Source organism: Eumetopias jubatus, unplaced genomic scaffold (assembly GCF_037043125.1).
Source record: "Eumetopias jubatus isolate StellerSeaLion01/CBP00866 unplaced genomic scaffold, mEumJub1_p1.0 scaffold_1, whole genome shotgun sequence".
NCBI lineage: Eukaryota > Metazoa > Chordata > Mammalia > Carnivora > Otariidae > Eumetopias > Eumetopias jubatus.
In genome coordinates this window covers 121,610,884-121,635,568 of record NW_028274807.1, presented here as the reverse complement: position 1 = coordinate 121,635,568, position 24,685 = coordinate 121,610,884, and the positions used below count along the sequence as shown (strand labels likewise).

The 24,685-nt window shown below is 36.7% G+C and overlaps 1 protein-coding gene across 5 annotated transcripts in view; it reads right to left on the bottom strand.

Annotated features, from left to right (window-relative positions):
• PIK3CB (phosphatidylinositol-4,5-bisphosphate 3-kinase catalytic subunit beta) overlaps nucleotides 1-24,685 on the bottom strand; it is a 197,043-nt gene that overhangs the window by 105,155 nt on the left and 67,203 nt on the right. For all 5 annotated transcript variants that reach the window (XM_088026062.1, XM_028099135.2, XM_028099136.1 and 2 more), the window contains 2 exons: nucleotides 9,484-9,670; nucleotides 4,695-4,920 (listed from right to left, as the gene is read on the bottom strand). In XM_088026062.1, the coding sequence (XP_087882188.1) occupies nucleotides 4,695-4,920; nucleotides 9,484-9,654 (397 nt within the window). In that variant the 5' untranslated portion in view covers nucleotides 9,655-9,670. The remainder of the gene's footprint in view (nucleotides 1-4,694; nucleotides 4,921-9,483; nucleotides 9,671-24,685) is intronic.

Below are 24,685 nucleotides of genomic sequence, written 5' to 3'. Positions count from 1 at the left end.
CACCACTTAAATCCCTTCGATAGTTTCCCAATTGCTTTTAGGAATCAGTCTCTAATTCTTAATATGGCCTGAATGGCTCCACATACTCTGAAGCTGGCTAGCTCTCTCATCTTCCTGCTTGTCCTAGCTGTCCCTTGATGCAAACCATAACCAATTACTTTTATTCCTTGAATAGGCCATTCTTCACACATGCCATTCCCATTTGATTATCCTTCTTCCAACTCCTTCTACCTGTTCAACTAGTCATCAGCACTGAAGGCACAATTTAGTCGTGTGTCTTCTATAAGGCCAACCCTCTCTCACTCAGTTCATTTTACGTCCTTGACTTATAGCAGTTTACACACTGTATTGTAATTGTCTATTTACTGATCTCTATTTCCTACAGCACTGTGAGCTCCAAGCAGACAAAGACCATAATTATCACCCGAGTTCACTGCTGTAGTCCCAATTAAAAACACTTGATATATACTGTTGAACTGCAATTGCTACTGCTTTGGTCATTTTTTCAATATATTATAAATAAGAAGCTTTGCTCACATAACTGTTAGAACCAACTGAAAAGTACAGATTTCTTTAATTCATCCCAGACTCACTGAATCTCAATCTCTGAGAATCTACTTTAAAAATAAATAAATAAAACTTGAATTTAGAAACCATTACAAAGATTTCTTAAAAATAGAAACTTCGCCAAAAATAAGAAATTAGGGGGGTGCCTGGCTATGCAACTCTTAATCTCCGTGTTGTGAGGTCAAGCCCCACGGTGGATGTAGAGATTACTTAAAAAATAAACAAAACAATTAGGTCAAGTAATTTAATTTTCAACCTAGTTAATTTCTACATGTCTTCTGATAAGAAAATCTGATAGCAAACCTTAAATTTTAAGATTAAAATATTGTGTCATTTACAGTCAAATATAATTTTTTTTTAAGTAGGAATCCCACCCGGCATGGAGCCCAACTCAAGGCTTGAACTCACAACCCTGAGGATCAAGACCTGAGCTGAGATCAAGAGTGAGATGTTTAACTGAGCAACCAGGCGCCCCAAATATAATTTTTTCACATAAAAAAAGTACTGAGTGGGGGCACCTGGATGGTTCAGTTGGTTACCCATCTGCCTTCGGCTCAGGTCATGGTCCCCGGGTCCTGGGATTGAGCCCCACATCTGACTCCCAGCAGGGAGCCTGCTTCTTCCTCTCCCTGCTACTTCCCTTGCTTGTGTGCTTTCTCTCTCTCTCTCTCTCTCTCTCTCTCTATCTCTGAATTAAATAAATAAATAACATCTTTAAAAAAAGGTACTGAGTGAATAATTTCTTCACATTAAAGATAGTGTTAAAATCCTGCAGACTCTATATTTCCTTCACTTTAAAGTATACCACAACTTTATATAGGTTAGGTAAAAAATAGGGAGTTTTCCAATTTTTTTTTTCAGGATGTTGACAAAATTCTCTGATCAAGATTTACTAATGGGAATTTGAAGGGGTGACCTTCACTACGGAACATAATCAGAAGTCGAACAGAAGCTCTGCATATAATTATTTAGAATAAACATAAAAAATAAAATGATCAGACACATCATCATTCAGGAAAAGGTATTTTTAGACCCACTAGGGCAGTTACATTTGTAAAGGTTCTATTGTTTTCTCTGGAGAGGAGGAGGCAGCAAACTTGTTCCTGAAGTTAAATTGAAATAACTGTTTATTGTTTTACCAAGAGGCATGATCTCACCAAGTCCTGGTTGTAGTCATCACATACAAATTAGCAACTGCAAAAACTGACTTGTTAGGTAATTAAAGTGAAAATTCATTCTAAAATATTAAAACAGACTTACTCAACTTCCTAAATGAATGTTAACACTTGAATCTGTGTATATGATCATTAACACCAGGTTTTCTAGATGCGCTGAAAATCTAAAGTACAATTTATAGTTTAGAATTTATAAACTGTTCGATTTATTTTTTTTTAAGATTTTATTTATTTATTTATTTGACAGAGAGAGAGAGCAAGCACAAGCATGGAGAGCTGCAGTGGGAGAGGGAGAAGCAGGCTCCCCGCTGAGCAGGGAGTCCAATGTGGGGCTTGATCCCAGGACCCTGGGATCATGACCTGAGCCGAAGGCAGATGCTTAACCAACTAAGCCACCCAGGTGCCCCATTAACTGTTCAATTTAATATAAAACACAGCTTGCATCTTGATCATCCAAAGTGCAGGGCACACTGCATTAAAAATTTTTATATAATAAACTTTATGATACAGATGAAGTATGGTCACACTGCTTATAGAAAGAAAAATTCAATTTATATATATGTATATACATATGACCCCTGCACTGTGGCAAGGTAAGACTTTACCCTGGGTTGCCAAATAAAAAAAACAGCATGCCCAATTCTATTTGAATTTTAGATAAACAATGAATGATTTTTATCATTAAGTATATCCCATATTTGCATCTAGTATATTTTTATTTGCTAAATCTGCCAAGCTCATGTAGAGATAGAGATGGCTAATGAGCTCATATTTTTTGAAGATCACAACTAGAAGACAGTACAGTGATCTAAGTTTTGAAAACATGGTACATCTCAAAAAGACACCTATATCCTGACAAAAGTTAGGCTCTCTCTGTGGTGCTAACCTTTTGGGTTATCAAATATTTAACAATCAGTGCGGTTCTGGTCTACTTCCTTCCATCAGCAGGGAAACATAAAAGCTATATATTTCATACACACATACAAAGCCACTTGGAAAGAACTATATCTCAATATCAGTAGATATTCTTGTCTTCAATAAGACTGTAAGTGATTGATTATTCTTTTTTACTTTTCCATATATTCTTCAATTCAAACAAAGGAGAGACTTTTTGTAATGGAGAATTTAAAATTTATCAAAAAAATCTTTGGAGTTCTAGCAAATGGAAAGGAATGCTTTCTAGTGAGGCCATTAATATGTAAGAAAATTGTGGGTGCTCCTGGATGGCTCAGTCAGTGGAGCATGTGACTCTTGATCTCAGGGTTGTGAGTTCAAGCCCCACACAGGGTGTGGAGATTACTTAAAAAAAAAAATTAAAAAATTTAAAAAAGCAAAAAAAAAAGAAAGAAAAAATCTTGTATTTTAAGTAATTACAAACTATTGAAGGGGTAAAAAATTACTGCCTAAAGCAAACTAGCTATCCTCTGAAGTAATCAAACCTTTTTAAATACTAGGCTGTCTGGGTACCTGAGTGGCTCAGTCTGTTAGGTGTCTGACTCTTAATCTCAGCTCAGGTCTTGATCTCAGGGTTGTGAGTTCAAACCTAGCACTGGCAGGCCCAGCATGGACCCTACTTAAAAAAAAAGAAAAGAAAAGAGAAATACATACTAGGCTGTCATTCAGTAAATCAACAAGGTTCTGTTCTAAATACTCAGAGGGAAGAATGTAGCCCTACATTTGTAATCATTAGTTAGCCCGAATAACTATAGGTCAAGATCAAAGAATGCAATCTTACAGGACATGGTTCTTAGAGGGGATGATACTAGGTTATCTTGAAGATATTTATAATACTAAATGAAATGCTACTATATTATTTTATAAGAGTGAATTTAATCAATACAAGAGGCCAATCCAAATCCAAAAACCTCCAGTGGATTGTTTGGTTTTGTATTTAAATGTCAAGTCTCTTAAAAAATAAAATAAAAATGAAAACAACAATACAAACCTGATACTTCAAAATAAATAAACAAACGTCAAGTGTCCTCTGCAGTTAACCTCTTATAGTACTTAATTCTAGTACCTTGTCTAAAGCAGAATATTGATATACCATTGGCCCCTGTGACACCTAACATTATTATAGCAAGAGAGCCTCTACCACATTTTGTTACTCACAATTCTCCCTGGAATTAATATATCTTGACTCCCTACAAAAATACCTCTACTGGGGCGCCTGAGTGGCTCAGTCGTTAAGCGTCTGCCTTCAGCTCAGGTCATGATCCCAGGGTCCTGGGATCAAGCCCCACATTGGGCTCCCTGCTCCGTGGGAAGCCTGCTTCTCCCTCTCCCACTCCCCCTACTTGTGTTCCCTCTCTCACTGTGTCTTTCTCTGTCAAATAAATAAATAAAATCTTAAAAAAAAAAAATCTCTACTTAAAGACAATTTTAGCTAAGGAGTAAAATTGTCAATAATGTGGGTTATTTATAGAAACTTTTCATTCAGTTTAAAGTCTTGGTATAGAGAGTTGTATATAAATTGTGTGTATATCGTGGATCACTACATCAAAAACTAATGATGTATTGTATGGTGACTAATGTAATAAAATAAAATTAAAAAATAAGTAAGTTGTGTATATAGTATAGAAGCAGTTCAAAAGAAATGGAGGACGTATCTCTTAGAAAAGGGCTTCTCAAACTATCTGAGACAAAGGGACAACTTTTTTCTTTCCAATCTGCCAAAAAAACACTTTGGCAAATAAAAGTAAGTCACTAGAAAAAGACATACAAAACATATTACCATAGTGTCCCAGGGGTTATCACATTGCTACAAGAATCTATAAACATTTACTCTCAATTTTTACACTTACATTATCTCAGACTGGCTATCAATTTACAAACAAGTATTGGTCCTTGAGTCACACTCTACAAAGCAATGCCTTTGATCATACTTACTACATGTTTATACATACAACAACAAATATGTAAAGAATTCATACCAAAAAGTTTTTAAGTTACCTTTTCCTATAAGGACTCCAATTTTTGAGTCTAATTTTTCCCCTGGGTCACAACTTCTTGTCACTAATTTGAGAACTGGAAGAAAAGGTCTGACATCACAGAGTCTTCTTGTTTCATCTTCAAGTTCCTCATATACAGCAGTTTGATTCACACATGCAAACATATAGGAGTCAATTTCCATAAGGAGGTTAAACATTGGGTAATTGTGAACTTGCTTCCATAATATCTGCAGGAAAAAAAATAAGACACTTTGTGGAAGAGAAAAACTTGTTCAAGTATACAAAGATACATCTACAAGGATACTCACTGCAGCACTCTTTATAAAACTCACAAACATAGGACAAGTTAAATGTTTAGCAATAAAAAACTGGCTAAATCAATTATAAAGTATTACAAATTTGTGAAAATAAAAATACATGGTAACATGGAAAGTTGTCCAAGATATAAGGTTTTTTTTAAATACAAACTTACAAGAGAATACATGTAGTATTAACCCATTTTTTTCTAAGTAATAATGTAATGCACAAAAAAATGCACTTAAATAAACAAAATTATTGAGTATCTGCCAGACTCATTAAGAGAGGACTCAAAATCAGAAATGAAAGAGAAGTTACAACTGACACCACAGAAATACAAAAGATTTTAAGAGACTACTTTAAAAAATTATATGCCAACAAACTAGAAAACCAAAAGAAATAGATAAATTCCTGGAAACATACAATCTTTCAAGACTGAATCAGAAAGAAGCAGATACTCTGAACAGACTGATTACAATAATGAAACTGAATCAGTAATAAAAAAACTCGCAACAAAAAAAAAATCTAGGGGCACGTGGGTGTCTCAGTAGGCTAAGCATCTGCCTTGGGCTTAGGTCATGATCCCAGGGTCCTGGGACTGAAGCCCCTCCAACCCCCATCAGGCGCCCTGCTCGGCAGGAGCCTGCTTCTCCCTCTCCCTCTGCCACTCCCCCTTGCTTGTGTTCTCTCACTCTCTCTCTCTCTCTCTCTCTCTCTCTCTCAAATAAATAAATAAATAAATAAAATCTTAAAAAAATAAAAAAAGTCTAGAACCAGATGGCTGCATTGGTGAATTCCACCAAACATTCAAAAAAGAATGAATAGAATGAATATCGGGGGTGCCTGGGTCGCTCAGTTGGTTAAGTGTCTGCCTTCAGCTCAGGTCATGATCCTGGAGTCACAATATCGAGTCCCGCATCAGGCTCCCTGCTCAGCAGGTAGTTCTCTCCTCTGACCCTCCCCCCTCTCATGCTCTCTGTCTCATTCTTTCTCTCTCAAATAAATAAATAAAATCTTAAAAAAAAAAAAAAAAAGAATGACTATCAGGGTGCCTGAGTGGCTCAGTCAGCATCCAACTCTTGATTTCGGCTCAGGTCGTGATCTCAGGGTCGTGAGATCAAGCCCTGCTACAGGCTCCTTGCTGGGCACTGAACCTGCCTAAGACTCTCTCCCTCTGCCCCTGCCCCATTCTCCCTCTCCAGGGGGAAAAAAAAAAAAAAAAGAATATCCTTTTCTTTTTTTTCAAAGATTTCATTTATTTATTTGATAGAGAATGCGCACACGAGCCTGCAAGTGAGAAAAGAAGCACAGGGAGAGGGAGAGAGATGAGTGCAGGGCCCAACCTCACACCCTGGGATCATGACCTGAGCCGAAGGCAGATGCTTAACAACTGAGCCACCCAGGTGCCCCAAGAGTCAGAAACTTAACTGACTGAGCCACGCAGGCACCCTTCAATCCTTTTCAAACTTATCCAAAAAAAAGAAGAGGAAGGAATGCTTCCAAATTCATTCTACAAGGCATTACTCTGATACCAAAACCAGACAAAGACACTACAAAAAAAAGAAAATCACATACCGGTATGCCCAATGAACATAGGTGCAAAAAATTCAACAAAATATTAGCAATGCAAATTCAACAAGACATTAAAAGGATCATTCACCACAATCAGGCGGGAAATATTTCAGGGATGCAAAGATGGTTCATTATCCACAAATCAATCAACATGATATACTACCATTTACAAAATGAAAGATAAAAACCATCTAATTATCTCAGTAGATGCAGAAAAAGCATTTGACAAATTCTAAATTTGTTCATGATAAAAACTCTCAAAAAGTTGGAAACAGAGAAAATATACCTCAACATATTAAAGCCATATATGACAAACCCATGGCTAACATACTTATGGTGAAAAGCTGAAAGCTTTTGCTCTAAGATCAGGAACAAGACAAAAATGTCTACTCTCCATACCTTTATTCAACATATAGTACTAGAAGACCCAGTCACAGCAATCAGACAAAAAGAAAAAGCATCCAAATTGTTAAGGAAGAAGTAAAATTGTCACTATTTGCAGAAGACAGGATACTGTATATAAAAAACCCTAAAGATTCCACAAAAAAATACCCTAAAGATTCCACAAAAAAATATTAAATGAATTCCATAAAGTTGCAGAATACAAAATATATAAAAACCTATTGTTTCCATACACTAACAGAGAAATGAAAACAATGCCATTTACAAATACAAAAAAAAAAAACAAAACCCTAGTCTTATGTTAAGTAAAAAAGTCAGAGAAAGACAAATACTATATGATTTCACTTATATGTAGAATTTAAAAAACAAAACAAAAAAAAACAGAAACTAATAAATACAAAGAATAAACTAGTGGTTGCCAGAGGGGAGGAGGATGGGGGAAAGGTGAAACAGGTGAAGGGGATTAAGAGGTCAAAATACCATTTATAAAATAAATAAATCATAGAGATGAAAAGTACAGCAGAAAGAATACAGTCAACAATATTGGAACAACTTCATATAGTGACAGACGGTAACTACACGTATCATGGTGAACATTTCATAATGTATATAACTGTTGAATCACTAGTTTGTACACCTGAAAGTAATATAATATTATATGTCAACTCTACTTCAATTTTTTTAAAAGTGAGTATCTATGAAGATGTCCATATTTACCATTCTTATGAACATAAATAACTTCTAATTAGAAAAAAATAGAAAATTCAAAGTATGTACCATTACCCCCTTACAAAATTTATATTATTTTTCCTGCATTCTTTTCTATTCACCAGGGTTATCTTCATTAATTAACACTGCCCTGTCAGAAGAAGCAGACATATACCCAAAAAAATTGAAAGCAGGGACTCAAACAGATACCTGTACACCAATGTTCATAGTAGAATTATTCACAATAACCAAAAGACTGATACAACCAAAATATCTATCAAGAGATGAACAATAGACAAAATGGAGTATATCCTAACAATGGAATATTACTAAGTCTTCAAAAGGAATGAAATTTGGATTCATATTACAATATGGATGACCTTTAAAATATTACGGTAGGTAAAGTAAGTCAGACACAAAAGGACAACTATTGTTTGATTCCACTTTTATAAGGTAGCTGGAATAGACAAATTCCTAGAGACAGAAACTAGAATAGTGACTACCACAGGGACTTGGAGAAGAAAGTTTATTATTTAATGAGAACGGAATTTGTGTTTCTGTATAGGGCTGATGGTTGGGCAATACTGTGAAAGTATTTAATACCACAGAATTATGCACCTAAAAAATTATTCTTATGGTAAACTTCACATTGTGTATGTTTTACAATTAAAAGAATGGAGGGCATGAATGGTTAATCCAGCTTCAGGTGCAGCCACAGACATCCATTCTTGTCACTGGTAACTATAAAAATAAGTACTCTCTGAACCTTGGGATACCTAAAATAATTTTCTATTTTTTTTTTTCTACTTCAGGGATCATGCAGTTTTAGAATTCTCATGTCTCCCGGAAGAAGCAGCTTGGAAAAGAGTTAAGAGGCTGTCCAAAGTCAAGAAATTTAAAATGGCTTGTCATAAATACTTTTTCTTAAAAATATCATATCCCCTGATTTTCATATTGGGTTCAGCTATTTGGAAAACATTAAAGAGAAAGTTTAGCAAAATAATTTCATTTACATTTCATAGTACTCACAAATCAATACCACTCATCAATTCATGTGAAAAAATAATCCAACAAAACAGGCAAGTCTTATTATGTAAAAGTAGTTGCTTCCAAACTGATAGTTACCAGAAGGGAGGTGGTTGGGGGAAATGGGTGAAATAGGTGATGGGGATTAAGGAGTGCACAGTGCACTCGTAGTGATGAGCACAGGGTGTTGTATGCAACTGTTGAATCACTATATTGTACACCTGAAACTAATATTACACTGTGCATTAACTAACTGGAATTTAAATTAAAACTTAAAAAAAAAAAAAAAAGAATGTGCTTCCAAAGGAGGGCATGTTATTCACTACTGGGGGGAAAGCTCTTCTTTCACATAATCCCCATGAAAAGTAGTGGGGGTATGGAGGGAAGAAGAGGAAGGAAAAGGAGACAAGAGAAAACCAACCAAAAATCACATACAGGAAAAGTATGACAAGTTCAAAGACAGTATTTAAAAAGATTTTAACTCAGAACTTTGACAATGTCAAATTCCTTTAAATCACCTGAATGAACATTTCAAACTAACATAATTTTTCTTAATTTCAGGTATCACATATGGATTAAAAGTGAGAGTGAGAATTACCTTTTATACATCTACAAAAGACAAAGCATATATCAAAATCTTTAAAATATAGGGACCTAAAGGTTCATTTTCCCTCAAATTGACTGTATGACTTACATTAATAAAATTTTCTGTAATACAATAACATCTTCCCCTAAGTGATACAGTAAGTAAGCTACATTTATAAAAATTCCACCTATTAACATACCTGTTTAATATAGGAAATGGTAGCTTCCCGAGGAACCTCCAACTGAATATAAATCCCAGTGGGCAAAAGGAAATCCACAGGTATGGAGCCATCAGATGCTAACTGTGAATCCACTGCCCAGATGTCAAGGATGTCTGCCATAGCAGGAGGCATTATGAAACTGAAGCACATTCATAACCATGGGGCCCTAGAAATTATTAAGTAAAACTCAGTGAAACAGAAAATTAGCCAAATCTTATACTAAAATATGATAAAGCCCACCAATCCATAATTAGTCTTTGGATTTCAATATAGCCAATAATAAGGTGGCTAATTAAAGATTAAGCCACCAGAAATAAATTACTTAAAAACACTTATCATTACATGCATTTTATATATATATATATATATACAAATACACACATAGCACTAACTCAAATTCAACAAAAGTATATCACATGTGAAAAACGAAAGATTTAAAGATTAGAGGTTTCTAAGAAATTCAGTAAACAACCGCTCAAGTGATTGTTTACAGATTTTACTTAAATAAAAAAATAATAAAATAATAAAATAAAATAATATTGGCTTCTTTGGCTGAGTTCTTCTCTGCAAACTCCAATGAAAACAGCAGTCAAGAGGGCCTTCTTTCAAACATAATTTTCTATCTGGGCGCCTGGGTGGCTCAGTTGGTTGAGCATCTATCCAACTCTTGATTTCTGCTCAGATCATGATCTCGGGGTCATCAGATCAAGCCCTCTGTCAGGCTCCATGCTCAGCAAGGAGTCTGCTTGAGCTTCTCTCCCTCTCCCTCTAACCCCTCCCCCCTCCATATGTGCACTCTCACTCTCTAAATCTTTTTTTTTTTTTTAATTTATCAATCTCAGGTGCCTGGGTAGCTCAGTCGTTAAGCATCTGCCTTCGGCTCAGGTCATGATCCCGGGGTCCTGGGATTGAGCCCCGCATCGGGCTCCCTGCTCTGCAGGAAGCCTGCTTCTCCATCTCCCACTCCCCCTGCTTATGTTCCCTCTCTTGCTTTCTGTCAAATAAATAAAATCTTAAAAAAAAAATTTATCAATCTCATGTACAAAATGTCATGAACTTATAGTCTCATGACCCACCACCTGAGAATTAAAAACACCAAATCCCTCAACCCAGCTGGCAAGGGCCTTTGTGCTATGTTTCTGTCCTAATTTCCTTTACTTGTCCTATTACTGCATTGCCTAGGCCTTTGTACCACAAAGAACTATGTTCATACAAATGTTGACACTCCTGGAATCAAACCCCTATTCCAAAAAATGTACCCCTCAACTGCTCCTTGAAGACTTCCTTGAGAGCTTCCTTCAAGAAAGCACAACAATAACAGTGGGAAGAACATGGGCACTGAAGTTAATTAAGTCAAGATTTAAATCCCATTTACTGAAAGAATGAAAGTATCACATCAAAAGAGACAAAAGTCAACCTGAAGCATTTCTGAGCATCAAAAACACTCATGACATCCATGGACTGAAACATATCAAATATATACAAATGAGTGACTTAAAAATAATAAAAAGAAACAAATAAATTGTTTACTGATCACCACTGGAGATTGCTAAGACCAACTCACTATTTTGAAAATTGATAAAGAATGGGGAAGTAAATCAAACATGTTTTGACCAGCTTATACCAAATATTGCAGGGTAACCAAATGAATGATGAGGGTAAGGTTTTTTTTTCTTGATTTTTAGAACAATTTTAGTTCATAAACATAAAAAGAATGATAAAATTAGAAAACCACCATTGTGCAACCTCTAATGAAACAATGAATCTAGGCAATAATGCATAATTAATGGATGCTAAAAAAATTTGCAAAATAAAGTGAAAGGATGATGAGGAACTTTATAATGAACATTATCAGGTTGACACTATCTAAATCCTGTGAATAATCCAGAAATATGCCTCCTCCTGTAATGCAAACAGAAGTACTAACCACACCTATAGGATATGGTTGATTTTAAAAAACAAAAAACCTGAATTTAATCAAGACTCTAGATCTGACTTATTTATCAGTTTACAAGAAATAGGAAAATAGCGAAAGGAATTAAAGACTTCAAGGAAGCATCAGTCAAGTTTCCAATGAATCATCAATAAAAAAAGTAATCAACGACAATAAAACAAGCTAATCGACAACAAGAAGAGAAAGAAAGAGAATGGTGCAAGGACTGTTAACAAACACTCAGGAGGGGCACCTGGGTGACTTAGTTGGTTAAACGTAGTACTCCTGATTTCAGACCAGGTCATGATCTCACAGTTCTAAGATCAAGCCCTGCCTCAGTTCTGTGCTGGGGGTGGAATAGCCTTATCCAACATTACTTCACCAAATCAGCTATAAAAACCTATCTTTAAAACAAACTGGGAGGGGTGCCTGGGTGGCTCAGTCGTTAAACATCTGCCATCAACTTGGGTCATGATCCCAGAGTTCTAGGATCGAGCCCCAGGTCCGGCTCCCTGCTCAGCAGGAAGCCTGCTTCTCCCTCTCCCACTCCCCCTGCTTGTGTTCCTTCTCTCGCTTTGTCTCTGTCAAATAAATAAATAATCTTTTAAAAAATAAAATAAACTGGGAAATTTAAATATGAATTAGACGATTTTAAGAAAATACTGTTACATTTGTGAGGTATAATAATGGTCTGCTGGTGGGGCGCCTGGCTGGCTCAGTTAATGGAGAATGTGACTCTTGATCGTGGGGTTGAGTTCAAGCTCCACATTCGGTGTACAGATTACTTAACAATGGGATCTCAATAGATAAAAAAACAGATCTATCTATATGCTGCCTACAAGAGACTCATTTTTTTTTTTGGATTTTTTTTTATTTATTTATTTGAGAGAGAGAGAATGAGAGATAGAGAGCACGAGAGGGAAGAGGGTCAGAGGGAGAAGCAGACTCCCTGCTGAGCAGGGAGCCCGATGCGGGACTCAATCCCGGGACTCCAGGATCATGACCTGAGCCGAAGGCAGTCGCTTAACCAACTGAGCCACCCAGGCGCCCAAGAGACTCATTTTTTAAAGACACCTGCAAATTGAAAGTGAGGAGATGGAGAACCACCTATCATGTTAATGGATGTCAAAAGAAAGCTGGAGAGAGAGCTCAGGCAGGGAGAGCAGCAGGGAGAGGATGAGAGGGAAAGAGCAGAGGAAGAGGGAGAAGCAGACACCCTGCTAGGCAGGGAGCCGGACACAGTGCTGGGTCCCAGGACCCTGAGACCATGGGCTAAGCCGAAGGCAGATACTTAACCAACTGAGCCACCCAAGTGCCCTGAAACTGGTCCACTTTTTTAAACCATACACAAAAATAAATTCAAAATGGATAAAAGACTTTAGTGTGAGACAGGAAACCATCAAAATCCTAGAGGAGAACACAGGCAGCAACCTCTCTGACCTTGGCTGTACCAACTTCTTATTAGACACATCACCACAGGCAAGGGAAACAAAAGCAAAAAAGAACTATTAGGACTTCATCAAGATAAAAAGCTTCTGCACAGTGAAGGAAACAATCAACAAAACTAAAAGGCAGCTAAAGAATGGGAGAAGATATTTGCAAATGACATTGATAAAGGGTTAGTATCCAAAATCTACTAAGAACTTACCAAACTCAACACCCAGAAAACAAATAACCCAGTTAAGAAATGGGCAGAAGACATGAAGACATTTTTCCAAAGAAGACATCCAGATGGCTAACAGATACACGAAAAGATGCTCAACATCACTCAACATCAAGGAAATACAAATCCAAGCCACAATGAGATACCATCTCACACCTGTCAGGATGGCTAAAATTAACAACACAGGAAACAACAGGTGTTGACAAGGATAAGGGAAACTGCACTCCCTGAACATTCCAGCCTTTACTGATTCCTCTCCTAACTCTTACACCTCTTACCATCTGGACCCATTACACTGACACTTATACAGGCCCTGAATCTTTCCCATGTGCCCGTCTTGTTTCTGTAGGCAGGACAGTGCACTGATGAAAGACTGTGGTCTCAGAATCCAACAGCTTACTTGTGAGAGCTGGTTTTCCATCCCTCACTGGCTGAAAGATCTTGAGTAAATCACGTATCTTCTCCCTAAAGTTCCCTTATCTGCGAAATGATGAAATCAACAGTAACTACCTTAGAGCACATAGTTATAAAAATTGAAGAACGCCTGGAATTTAGTAATCCAATATAAATATTTGCTTATTTTTTATTTTTATTCAAAAGCCATAAGTTCTTTTGAGCTATGAGTTATATATTTTCAACTACTTTCATTTCCCCAAAAGTGATTAGCACATAGTAGCCATTTAATAATTGTTTAATGAATTTAAGAAAAACATTATTATCCCTACTCCTACAATTAAAAAAGAAAATCACAGGATAATAAGAAAATCTAAAACAGCTAATGGTGAGTTCTTACTCTGTGCCAGCATTCTAGTAACTTCTTTACGTGCATTTCTGTATTTTATCCTTACTACCATCCTATGGTAATATTACTATTCCTTGAGAAACTTAAAGAGGTTGAGATCTCATAGCTACCAAGTGGCAGTCCTGGATCTGAATTTGGGTCTAACTATAGAGTGTGAGCCCTATACAACCCTCTGCATAATAACAAAGTACCAGAAAAAAGTCTGATACATTAACCATAATAAACTGCATTATGTAAACTATAAGCTTCTTGAGGGCTTGCCCCCATGCTTTTATTTTTGCTTTTTTCCCCCATGCTTTTTAAAGTACTGTCTCTTACCACAGTGTATGGAGAAGTTATTATACTTGGGCACTCTGAACTAATATTTTTATAAAGATTTATTTTTATTTTTATTTTTATTTTTATTTATTTGACAGAAAGCACACAAGCCGGGAGAGTGGCAGACAGAGGGAGAGGGAGAAACAAGCTCCCCGATGAGCAGAGAGCCGGACGCGGCACTCGATCCCAGGACCCTGAGACCACGACCAGAGCCAAAGGCAGACGCTCAACAGACTGAGCCATCCAGGCGCCCTAACCTGATACTTTTATAAACATGAACAAACTACACAAAGTTACTACAGATGTCATTAACAGTCACTGGTCCTGGAATAGCTTTAGTTACATCACTGCAGAACAGACTTTGGAGACTGTCTTTAGTAAAGGTGCTTTTCAACCTTGCAAATAGCATGTGTTCAAGAAAACGTGCTACACCAAATTATAAAGACCATGCTTTGCCTATACTCATCACCACCACACAAAGATGCGAGAAAGCCAACTCCCTGAACACCAAGCACAGCATGTATGACATGAATCAGTAATTTGCAAGAAAAGCCCAGAGAGGAAAAACCAAAGTTTCCATTTAAAACAGAGAAGGGTTTATGAAACATCAGCCACCTGTAACACAATTACAATCATGATAAACCTGTACATGCCCCTACTTTCAGCACAGATTTTTGGCAAGACTCACAACTGAAACCAAATCACCTAATGAATAACAGTAGCAATAAAGGAACATGAAACTATAAAAACAAAACCTCTATTATCTCACCCTTACCAGATAGCTGGAAATGCTGAGGCTTCCTCAGGCCTGAAGCCCAGAACAGCAATCTTTTCAAAGAGACTGCACCTCACACTACCGCACAGCATTAACTCCCTAGATACAAAATTATGAACTTCTGGAGGTATTGGAAAGAAAAAGCACTATGGTAGATTTAAGAATTTTTTTTTAAAGATTTTATTTATTTATTTGAGAGAGAGAGAATGAGAGATAGAGAGCATGAGAGGGAAGAGGGTCAGAGGGAGAAGCAGACTCCCTGCCGAGCAGGGAGCCCGATGCGGGACTCGATCCCGGGACTCCAGGATCATGACCTGAGCCGAAGGCAGTCGCTCAACCAACTGAGCCACCCAGGCGCCCGATTTAAGAATTTTTTTGATGAAGTCGTTGTAACTAAAATGAATTACAAGAATTAATTCATGGGCCCCTGCCTTCCTTCCTTTCTAGATCTGTTGCTCAACACCCTCACACGTCCTATCCTTAATCCTGCCACCCCAAACCACTAATACTTGCCAGCATATCCCATACTCTCTTCCTACCTTAATCATCATTCCCTCTCCCTAAGATGTCCTTATCTATGTATCTCCCGATCAACTCTTATTCTTCTGGACTCTTGGAATCCTTCCCTAATACTCCTGTGCACCCAAGCACCAGGGCATACCTATGTCAAAGCGGGAGCACACCACACTGAAGGTCATTGCTTACAAACAGCTCCCAACTTCCTATTATTCCCACCTCTTTATTTGCAGCTTTGACACATATTATGGTCTCAGTAAATATTTACACATGGCTAAATGAATTAATGAATGAGTGAAACAAATTCTATGGAAGTCACTTAGTAGAATAATTATACTGGATAATTAAAAATGTGATTTAAATCATTCTTAACAGGAAAAATTTAACTACGTGGCCTTCAATGTCGTCTCTCAGTGCCTAGTCTGAGAAAATTCCATAAACAGCCCACAAAGGTGACATCTTTACACGAAGTCATGGTAATACCTACCATTACACAGATAAAATGCCATAACACATATAGATTTCCTATAACTCATTAAATTAAAAAAGCTGAAATGATTTAATTCAGATATTAGTTAAGTCTATTTGCACATGGCTTTACAGAAATCTCAGTCTATATTTCATAGCAGATATACCTTTCCATAAAAGAGTAAATCAGAAAAGTATTAACAAATATACAGAATTCTGACTGCATCATCACTTGCAATGGATCAAGCTTCGCCTAATATCAGTTGGTCTCCAATCCACACATTCCTGTCATGTGAAGTGGAACATGAAATATATCTTACCTATAACCTAAGCACTGCGTTCCCACCGTATAGCAACCCAGTAACATTATAGGCATTTCTTCCCCAAAATGATGCATTTTTAACTAATGTTTAACTATAGAATGGCTTATTCCCATAAAATGCCATCTATTAAATTTAGACAGACTGGTGAACTCCCATGATGTCAAGGGATAACCATTATTTTTAATATAGAGAAAAATACAGAATTTCACTTCAGAAAAATTCACTAAGCTCCATATTTTTTTGTATTTTTCTGTATCTATGCTATATTTCACAACAGAAATACTTAGAAACAATTAAATAAATTAAATGTTTAAAACTGGCAAAATAAGTTGCAAAGTATTTTTCTGGTGCCATCTCAAAATGTATCAAAAAGGAAAGTTTAATCATTTAGCTTTACAGTTAATCATGCTCTTTGCTTCCTAAAGGAACAAACACACCGATCTCCAAAATCAATTCCGTGATCTTCCATTTCAAGGGCAAAATCCTCACTTTCAAATGTCAACTGATTCAAAAAGATGCCAATGATTCAGCAAGATAATAAAGATGCTTGTTAAGCAATGCTAGGTTTAAAGACTTAGAAATGTTTTTCTCAACCAGGAGTAAATTATCAAAAGGGAATACTGCAAGGTTACAACCACGTCCACTAATTTCTACCATAATAGTCATATTAATAATTCACTAATAACTGAGTTAGACTGTTGTCATACTTTATAAACTCTCAGGTAGAAGGGCACCTGGCTGGCTCAGTCAGAAGAACATGAACTTTTTTTTTCCCCCTTAAAATAGGTTCCACACTCAACATGGGACTTGGAACTCATGACCCTGAGATCAAGAGCTCCATGCTCTATTAACTTAGCCAAAGAGGTGCCCTGAGCAAGGAACTCTCAATCTCAAGGTTTTGAGTTCAAGCCCCACATTGGGCACAGAGCCTACTTAAAACAAACAAACACACACACACACACAAAAAAAAAAAAACCCACTCAGGTAGATATATGGTATATAATTACAGCATAACATGTAGGTTGTACTTGTGTGTCACTTTAATAAAAGCACTTTTAATTAGGCCAATGCTCAAGGTTTTCAAGTACTTTAAGCTAAATACTACCTAGAAGAATGGTTTTCAATCCTCTCATATTCCATACTCTTCTTTAAACAAGTATTACACCAACACTTTAAAAATCTGAAATGAAACTATTCATGTAACTTACATAGATGTACCTAATTAAAAAAAAAACACCTATATAATGCTCTAGCTGTACATAAAAGGAGAAATAAAAGAAAATAATAAAGCTTCTCTCAATATATAAATACTTGGACATGACCAAACCTTTGCTTAACGAAGCAGTCAGGTTTGCCTCTATACAAACTGGTGGATATGACAACTACAAATGCAGACTAATCCAGATGTGTTGTACTGATGAGCAAATACTACAAATGCTGCTCACTGGTGTCACAGATTTTCCAAATCTTTATCTTTCAATGTCAATATTTTGAAATCATATAAAAATTATTTTGTATTATATTTTTATGTAATACAGAGTTAAGATCTCAGCTCAGATAATAATAGAGTTTTCACCTACATGAGTATCTGGAAGAAAATTCAAAAACTGTGTTGTACTTGAGACATTTTTTCGTTGTAGAAGACTGTCTTATGCATTACAGGATATCCAGTAATCCATTACCTACTAATAAGTAGCACCTCCCCTAGTCATTGTATCAACAAATACAACAAAATCACCTGTTACAAATTTCAAAAACATAGGAGGGAGGTCACTGTCCACTTTCAGAACCACTGCTCTAGGATAGTTCCTATTATTTCTCAAAGTAATGACCTAGAAATGGACTTTTTTTAAGATTTTATTTTTTGAGAGAGAAAGAGGGAGCATGAGCAGGGTGAGGGGCAGAAGGAGAGGGAGAGGGACAAGCAGATTCCCTGCTAAGCGAGGAGCCTGACTCGGGGCTGAATATGAGGACCCTGAGATTATGACCAACTGAGCCACCCACGCTCCCCAACCTAGAAATGTTTTTATCTAGACCTAATTATATTCTGTATTTAAAATAGTAATGAACACAATTTATCATACATTTCTCTTGGCAAACCAATGGTGTTTCTTGTATTTGGCTATGTTGTCTTTGGCTAATTCTTGAAGGGTAAAAGAAGCTCAAGTAAAGAAAACTTTAGCCCCTTAAACAATCAGAGGAATATAAGCCCAGTATGACTAGCTCTTAATTTTCATGACTCTTAGTAAACAAACTTAGAGAAAGAGTGGTCAAACTAAACCCACAGGGTAACTGGTAGCTCTTCAGAACATCATACACAACACTGTACATACGTACTGAGAGAGGGGGCATACTTACAAAATGTGCTCTGCTGTCATTAAAACAGCATGTCCTTTGTCAGACTAAAACTGTGACATGGTTGCTAAACAAATGAAGTAACAAACCAAATGCTAACAGATAAATCTTTTGCAGAGATATTTTGAAAAAAATATGGCTACACATTCAAATATAAAATATATCTGGTTCCTATTTCCCTTTGTCACCCTTATTTCATAGGGAGCCCCACACACAAGAGTCCAGCCTAAGAATTAACTCAAGAGTTTCCAGTTGGGGGGGCACCTGGGTGGCTCAGTCATTAAACGTCTGCCTTCGGCTGGGGTCACAGTCCAGGGTCCTGGGATCGAGCCCCGCATCAGGTTTCCTGCTCAGGGGGAAGCCTGCTTCTCCCTCTCCCACTCCCCCTGCTTGTGTTCCCTCTCTCACTGTGTCTCTCTCTGTCAAATAAATAAAATCTTTAAAAATAAATAACATTTTTGGTAGATTATATTAACTATAAATTTTATTTCAATATAGTACAAGTATTACAAAATACGCTACAAAAAAGGGATGTGAGGGGCGCCTGGGTGGCTCAGTAGGTTAAGCATCCAACTCTTGATCTCAGCTCAGGTCTTGATCTCAGGGTTGTGAGTTCAAGTCCTGCACTGAGCTCCACGCCTAAAAAAAAAAAAAGATTTCAGTCCAACAGGGTTTAGAATCACTGGTATAAAGGTCATCAAGGTTCTTTATATGTATTGTCAAACTTTCTAGAAAGACATTTTCTAGAAGTCTTTACCAATTCGTATTCCCACTACATAGATGGATGTACATAGTATCAATTAGCAGAATTGTAATACAAGTTTTTAATTTTAGTCAATTATCTAAAGGCAAAAAAGTTCTTGTGAGTTAAACTGCATTTTTCTGATTACTTATAAAATCAAACTTTTACTGAAATTTGAATTTCTGTATGTGTTTAGTCACACTAGTGTAATTTATAGATGTTTCACTTAAACATTAATAGTCTTTTTACTGCAGAGTAAATAACCATGTATAGTCTTTTTACAGCAGAGTAAATAATAACTATGTGAAAATGTTAGAATTATAAGTCATAGTTTTATTAACCCGTTGCTTATCTTAGACTCTGTTACTTTTAATACGTTAAGGTATACTATCCAAGTATACTGAACACTTCGGTATCTTAGAGAATATTTGCTTTGAGAATAATTCTTATATGATAAAACTGAGCACTGAGGGAAACCTGCCTGGCTCAGTCCGTAGAGAATGAAACTCTGAGTCTGAGGGTTGTGTTTGGGCCCCATGATGGGTGTAGAGAGTATGTAAAAAATCTTTAGGGGTGACTGGGTGGCTCAGTCAGTTGGATGTCAGACTCTTGAGTTCAGCTCAGGTCATGTTCTCAGGGTTGTGAGATCGAGCCCTGGGTCAGGCTCTACACTCCACGGAGAGTCTGAGATTCTTTCCTGCTGCCCCTATCCCGCTCATGCACAGGCACATTCTCTAAAATAAATAAATAAATCTTTAATAAAATTCTTTAAAAATATATAAATACATTATTTTTTTAGTTTCAAGGTTTTAAATTCCACTTAGTTAACATATTGTGTAATATCAGTTTCAAAATAAATAAAATCTTTTTTAAAAAACAGAGCACTTAAATCTCCAAAAGACTTAAACACTTAAATCTCCGTACACTTAAATTTTGGACACTTAACTCTCCAAACACTTAAATCTCTATAATAAAATCCTGCTTTCTAAGAAAAAAAGTTTCAAACACATTCCAATTTCAAATACTCGTCTAAAGTAAGTTTAAATTAACTAGAGTTTATCAGTTAATGGAATGCCCTAAGTAGACTTCACAGAATGCTAACATATCTGTCATTTATGTTACATTAGAAATGATGAGGAACTGTATTTTTTCTATTTTAATTGTACTGCTGCCATTATTTTTTCCTTTAAAAAAAATTCCACGGGCGCCTGGGTGGCTCAGTCATTAAGCATCTGCCTTCGGCTCAGGTCATGATCCCCGCATCAGGCTCCCTGCTCCACGGGAAGCCTGCTTCTCCCTCCCGCACTCCCCCTGCTTGTGTTCCCTCTCTTGCTGTGTCTCTCTGTCAAATAAATTAAAAAAAAAAAAAAATACCATTCACAGAATACTTTGTGTACTAACAGAATCACTATTCAAGAGACATTCTGGTTTTGTTTGGAAAACATCACACACAGATCAATGGAATAGAATAGATAACCCAGAAGTAAACCCACAATTATATAGTCAATTAATCTTCAACAAAGGAGGAAAGAATATACAATGGGAAAAAGTCTCTTCAACAAATGGTATTGGGAAAGCTGGACAGCTACATGCAAAAGAATGGAATTGGACCACATTCTTATACTATACACAAACATAAGTTCTCAAAATGGATTAAGGACCTAAATGTAAGACCTGAAACCATAAAAATCCTGGAAGAGAGCATAGGCAGTAACTTCTGTGACATCGGCTGTAGCAACATTTTTCTAGACATGTCTCCAGAGGGCAAGGGAAATAAAAGCAAAAAATAAACTATTGGGACTACATCAGAAAATGCGCAGCAAAGGAAACAACAGCAAAACTAAAAGGCAACCCATAGAACAGAAGTAGGTATTTGCAAATGACATATCTGATAAAAAGTTAGTATATTCTACTCTATAAAGAACTTATACAACTCAACACCCAAAAACAATTAACCCAATTAAAAAATGGGCAGAAGACATGAACATTTCCCTAAAGAAGACCTACAGATGGCCAACAAACACATGAAAAGATGCTCAACATCACTCATCATCAGGGAAATGCAAATCATAACTACAATGAGATATCACCTCATACCTGTCAGAATGGCTAAAATCAACAACACAAGAAATAACAAGTGTTGATGAGGATGTGGAGAAAAAGGAAACCTCGTGCACTGCTGGTGGGAATGCAAACTGGTCCAGGCACTCAGGAACCCCTAACTGGTACAGAGGATCCTCAAAATATTAAAAATAGAACTACCCTATGATCCAGTAATCACACTACTGGGTGTTCACCCAAATAATACAAAACCACCAAGTCAAAGGAATACATGCACCCCTATGTTTATAGCAGTATTATTTACAATAGCCAAGATATGGAAACAGTCCAAATGTCCACTGATAGATGAATGGATAAAGAAGAGATGGTATATACGTATACAATGGAGTATTATTCAGCCATAAAAAAGAACGAAATCTTGCCATTTGCAACAACCTGGATGGATCTAGATAGCATAATACTAAACAAAATATGTCAGTCAAAGAAAGACATATGCCATATGATTTTACTCATATGTGGAATTTGAGAAACAAATGAGCAAAGGAAATAAAAGAGAGAGAGAAACAAACCACAAAAAAGACTCTTAACTACAGAGAACAAACTGGTTACCAGAGGTGAGGTGGGTGGATGGGTGAAATAGGTGATGGGGATTAAGCGGAGTGCACTTGTTGAGATGTGCACTGGGTGATGTATGAAATTGTTGAATCACTATTTGTACAAAATTCAAACACTGACACTGTGTGTTAACTATACTTGAATAAAAATTAAATTTTTCAAAAAATGCAATGTATCTCAAAATTTATGGAAAACATCAAACTACAGGGTACTCTACAATTCATACCATTTACCCTACATTTTTCTTACACCTTCCACTGATAGCCATTGAACAAATAATGTTTGAAACCAGCTACACTGGGGCACCTGGCTGGCTCAGTCAGTAGTGCATATGACTCTTGATCTCAGGGTGGTAAGTTCAAGCCCTACATTGAACATGGAGCCTACTTAAAAAAAAAAAAAAAAAAAAAATCTTTCAAAAGCTATATAAATTACCTATGTTCACTTAAAAGGCACTAGAGAATTAAGTAACTCCCATATTCCCAACAACTTTTTAAAAGTCATTATCAAGTAAACATTTAAACATAAATTTAGATAGAACAATGGAATTCCAATGGGGAGAGGGGACATTGTTGGTATTATTTCTTCAGACAAAATGGGCTGATGAAAAAGTTTTAATTCAGCAGATTCCGAAGTCTAAAGAATGTTAATAATTTCCTACAAAGATTATAAAAAAATAAAAATCATATCACCCCATTATTCAAAAATAAACTGCTAACTTATTTAAGATACTTATTTAAAATAAATGGCCTTGGGATGCCTGGGTGGCTCAGCTGGGTGTGTGTCTAACTCTGGGTTTCGGCTCAGGTCATGATCTCAGGGTCATGACAGAGCCCCGCATGGGGCTCAGGGGAGAGTCTGAGATTCTCTCTCTCCCTCTAACCCTCCCCCCACACGTGTGTGCTCACCCTCTTTTTCTCTCTCTAAAATAAGTAAATCTTTAAAAAATAGTAAGTAAATAAATCTTTAGAAAATAAGATAAATGGTTTTGATTCAAATACTATTTTTTTTAAGACTTTGAGAGAGACAGCAAGAGAGAGAAAGCAGAGTGGTGAGGAAGGGCAGAGGGAGAGGGAGAAGCAAACTCCCCGCTGAGCAGGGAGCCCAAAACAGGGCTTCGATCCTGAATCCCAGGACTTCAGGATCATGACCTGAGCCAAAGGTAAACGCCCAATTGACTGAGCCACTGTGGCACCCAAATATTAATTTTTATTAAGTAATGCTAATTAATTTTTTCAGTGTTTTCAGTCTGCCCTCCTTTCCTCTAAATATTCGATCATGTTTATCAACAAAGATAATAAACTACTCAAATTGGATATATATTTCCAAGAAACATATATTTCATCCCCACAAAGCTCTCCCCTCACCCTGTCCCTTCTCTTCCACTTCCAAATGAATGGTATTTTGGGCACGGGGACTAATTGTTAAGCCTATTTTTATTTATTTATTTATTTATTTATAAAGATTTTATTTATTTATTTGACAGAGAGAGAGACAGTGAGAGAGGGAACATAAGATGGGAGTGGGAGAGGGAGAAGCAGGCCTCCCGCTGAGCAGGGAGCTGGATGCGGCACTTGATTCCAGGACCCTGGGATCATGACCTGAGCCGAAGGCAGACGCTTAAGGACTGAGCCACCCAGGTGCCCCAAGCCTATTTTAAATCACTGTTGACCATAACCCTGTTTTAGGGTAACATTGATTATCTTACTAAATAGATAAAACTAGTAAAACAAAGACTTACTACCAATAATCTAGTTCAAAATATGGTGACTTTCTTTAGCCTTTGAAGATATTGCTGAGGGAATTCTTGTACATAATGGGGAAGTATTTTCTATTTTTTTAAACATTTTATTGTTTAAAATAATAAAACAAAAAAGCGCACACAAAAAAAGAAAGTATGCAATGAGTTACTATAAAGCAAACACACAGTCCAGGTCAAGAAACAGAACACTGCAAGCATTCAGAGCCTCTTTGGGTGTTCCTTTCAGATAACAAACCCCCTCCTCTCCCTAACCTCTCATCACAACTCTGATTTCTGAGGTAAGTTCTTTTTTGTTTTTTAATCACTTTAGCTAATAGTGAAGGAATGAAGTAAATAATTCTGGTTTATTGGATATACTTTTGCATCTACCATGCAGATACATATTTTAGAAGTTTCATCATCCAGACTTCTGTTTCTCAATACAGTGGCAATGGGGGTCCAAAAGACTTACTGGGTGTCTTTTTCTTTTGGGGGGGGAGAGGGATGTCAACCATTCATCCCAGAAATGTTATCCAGTCAATTCTGGTACCTATTTATAACAAATAACATCATGACAATCAAATGACTGTATCTAGCAAAGGATACCCACATGTTAAGTGCTGTGAGAGTGAGTCATGAGCCAAACTATACAAGTGTATGGTGATGCTGGTGAGTAACTAACCAACAGCCCTCACATCTAGGAACTGAATCAGTGCCAGAAAGCCATCTGGATGGCAAACAGTAACATGAGAAGAATTTTAAATAGCTCTACAGCTGTAGAAAAAGAACTATTCCAGGCTCCAGATCTTTTAGTTCTGTCTGCTGTCATTTTGAAAGTAAGTTGTAATACATAAAAATTCAAACAGCAT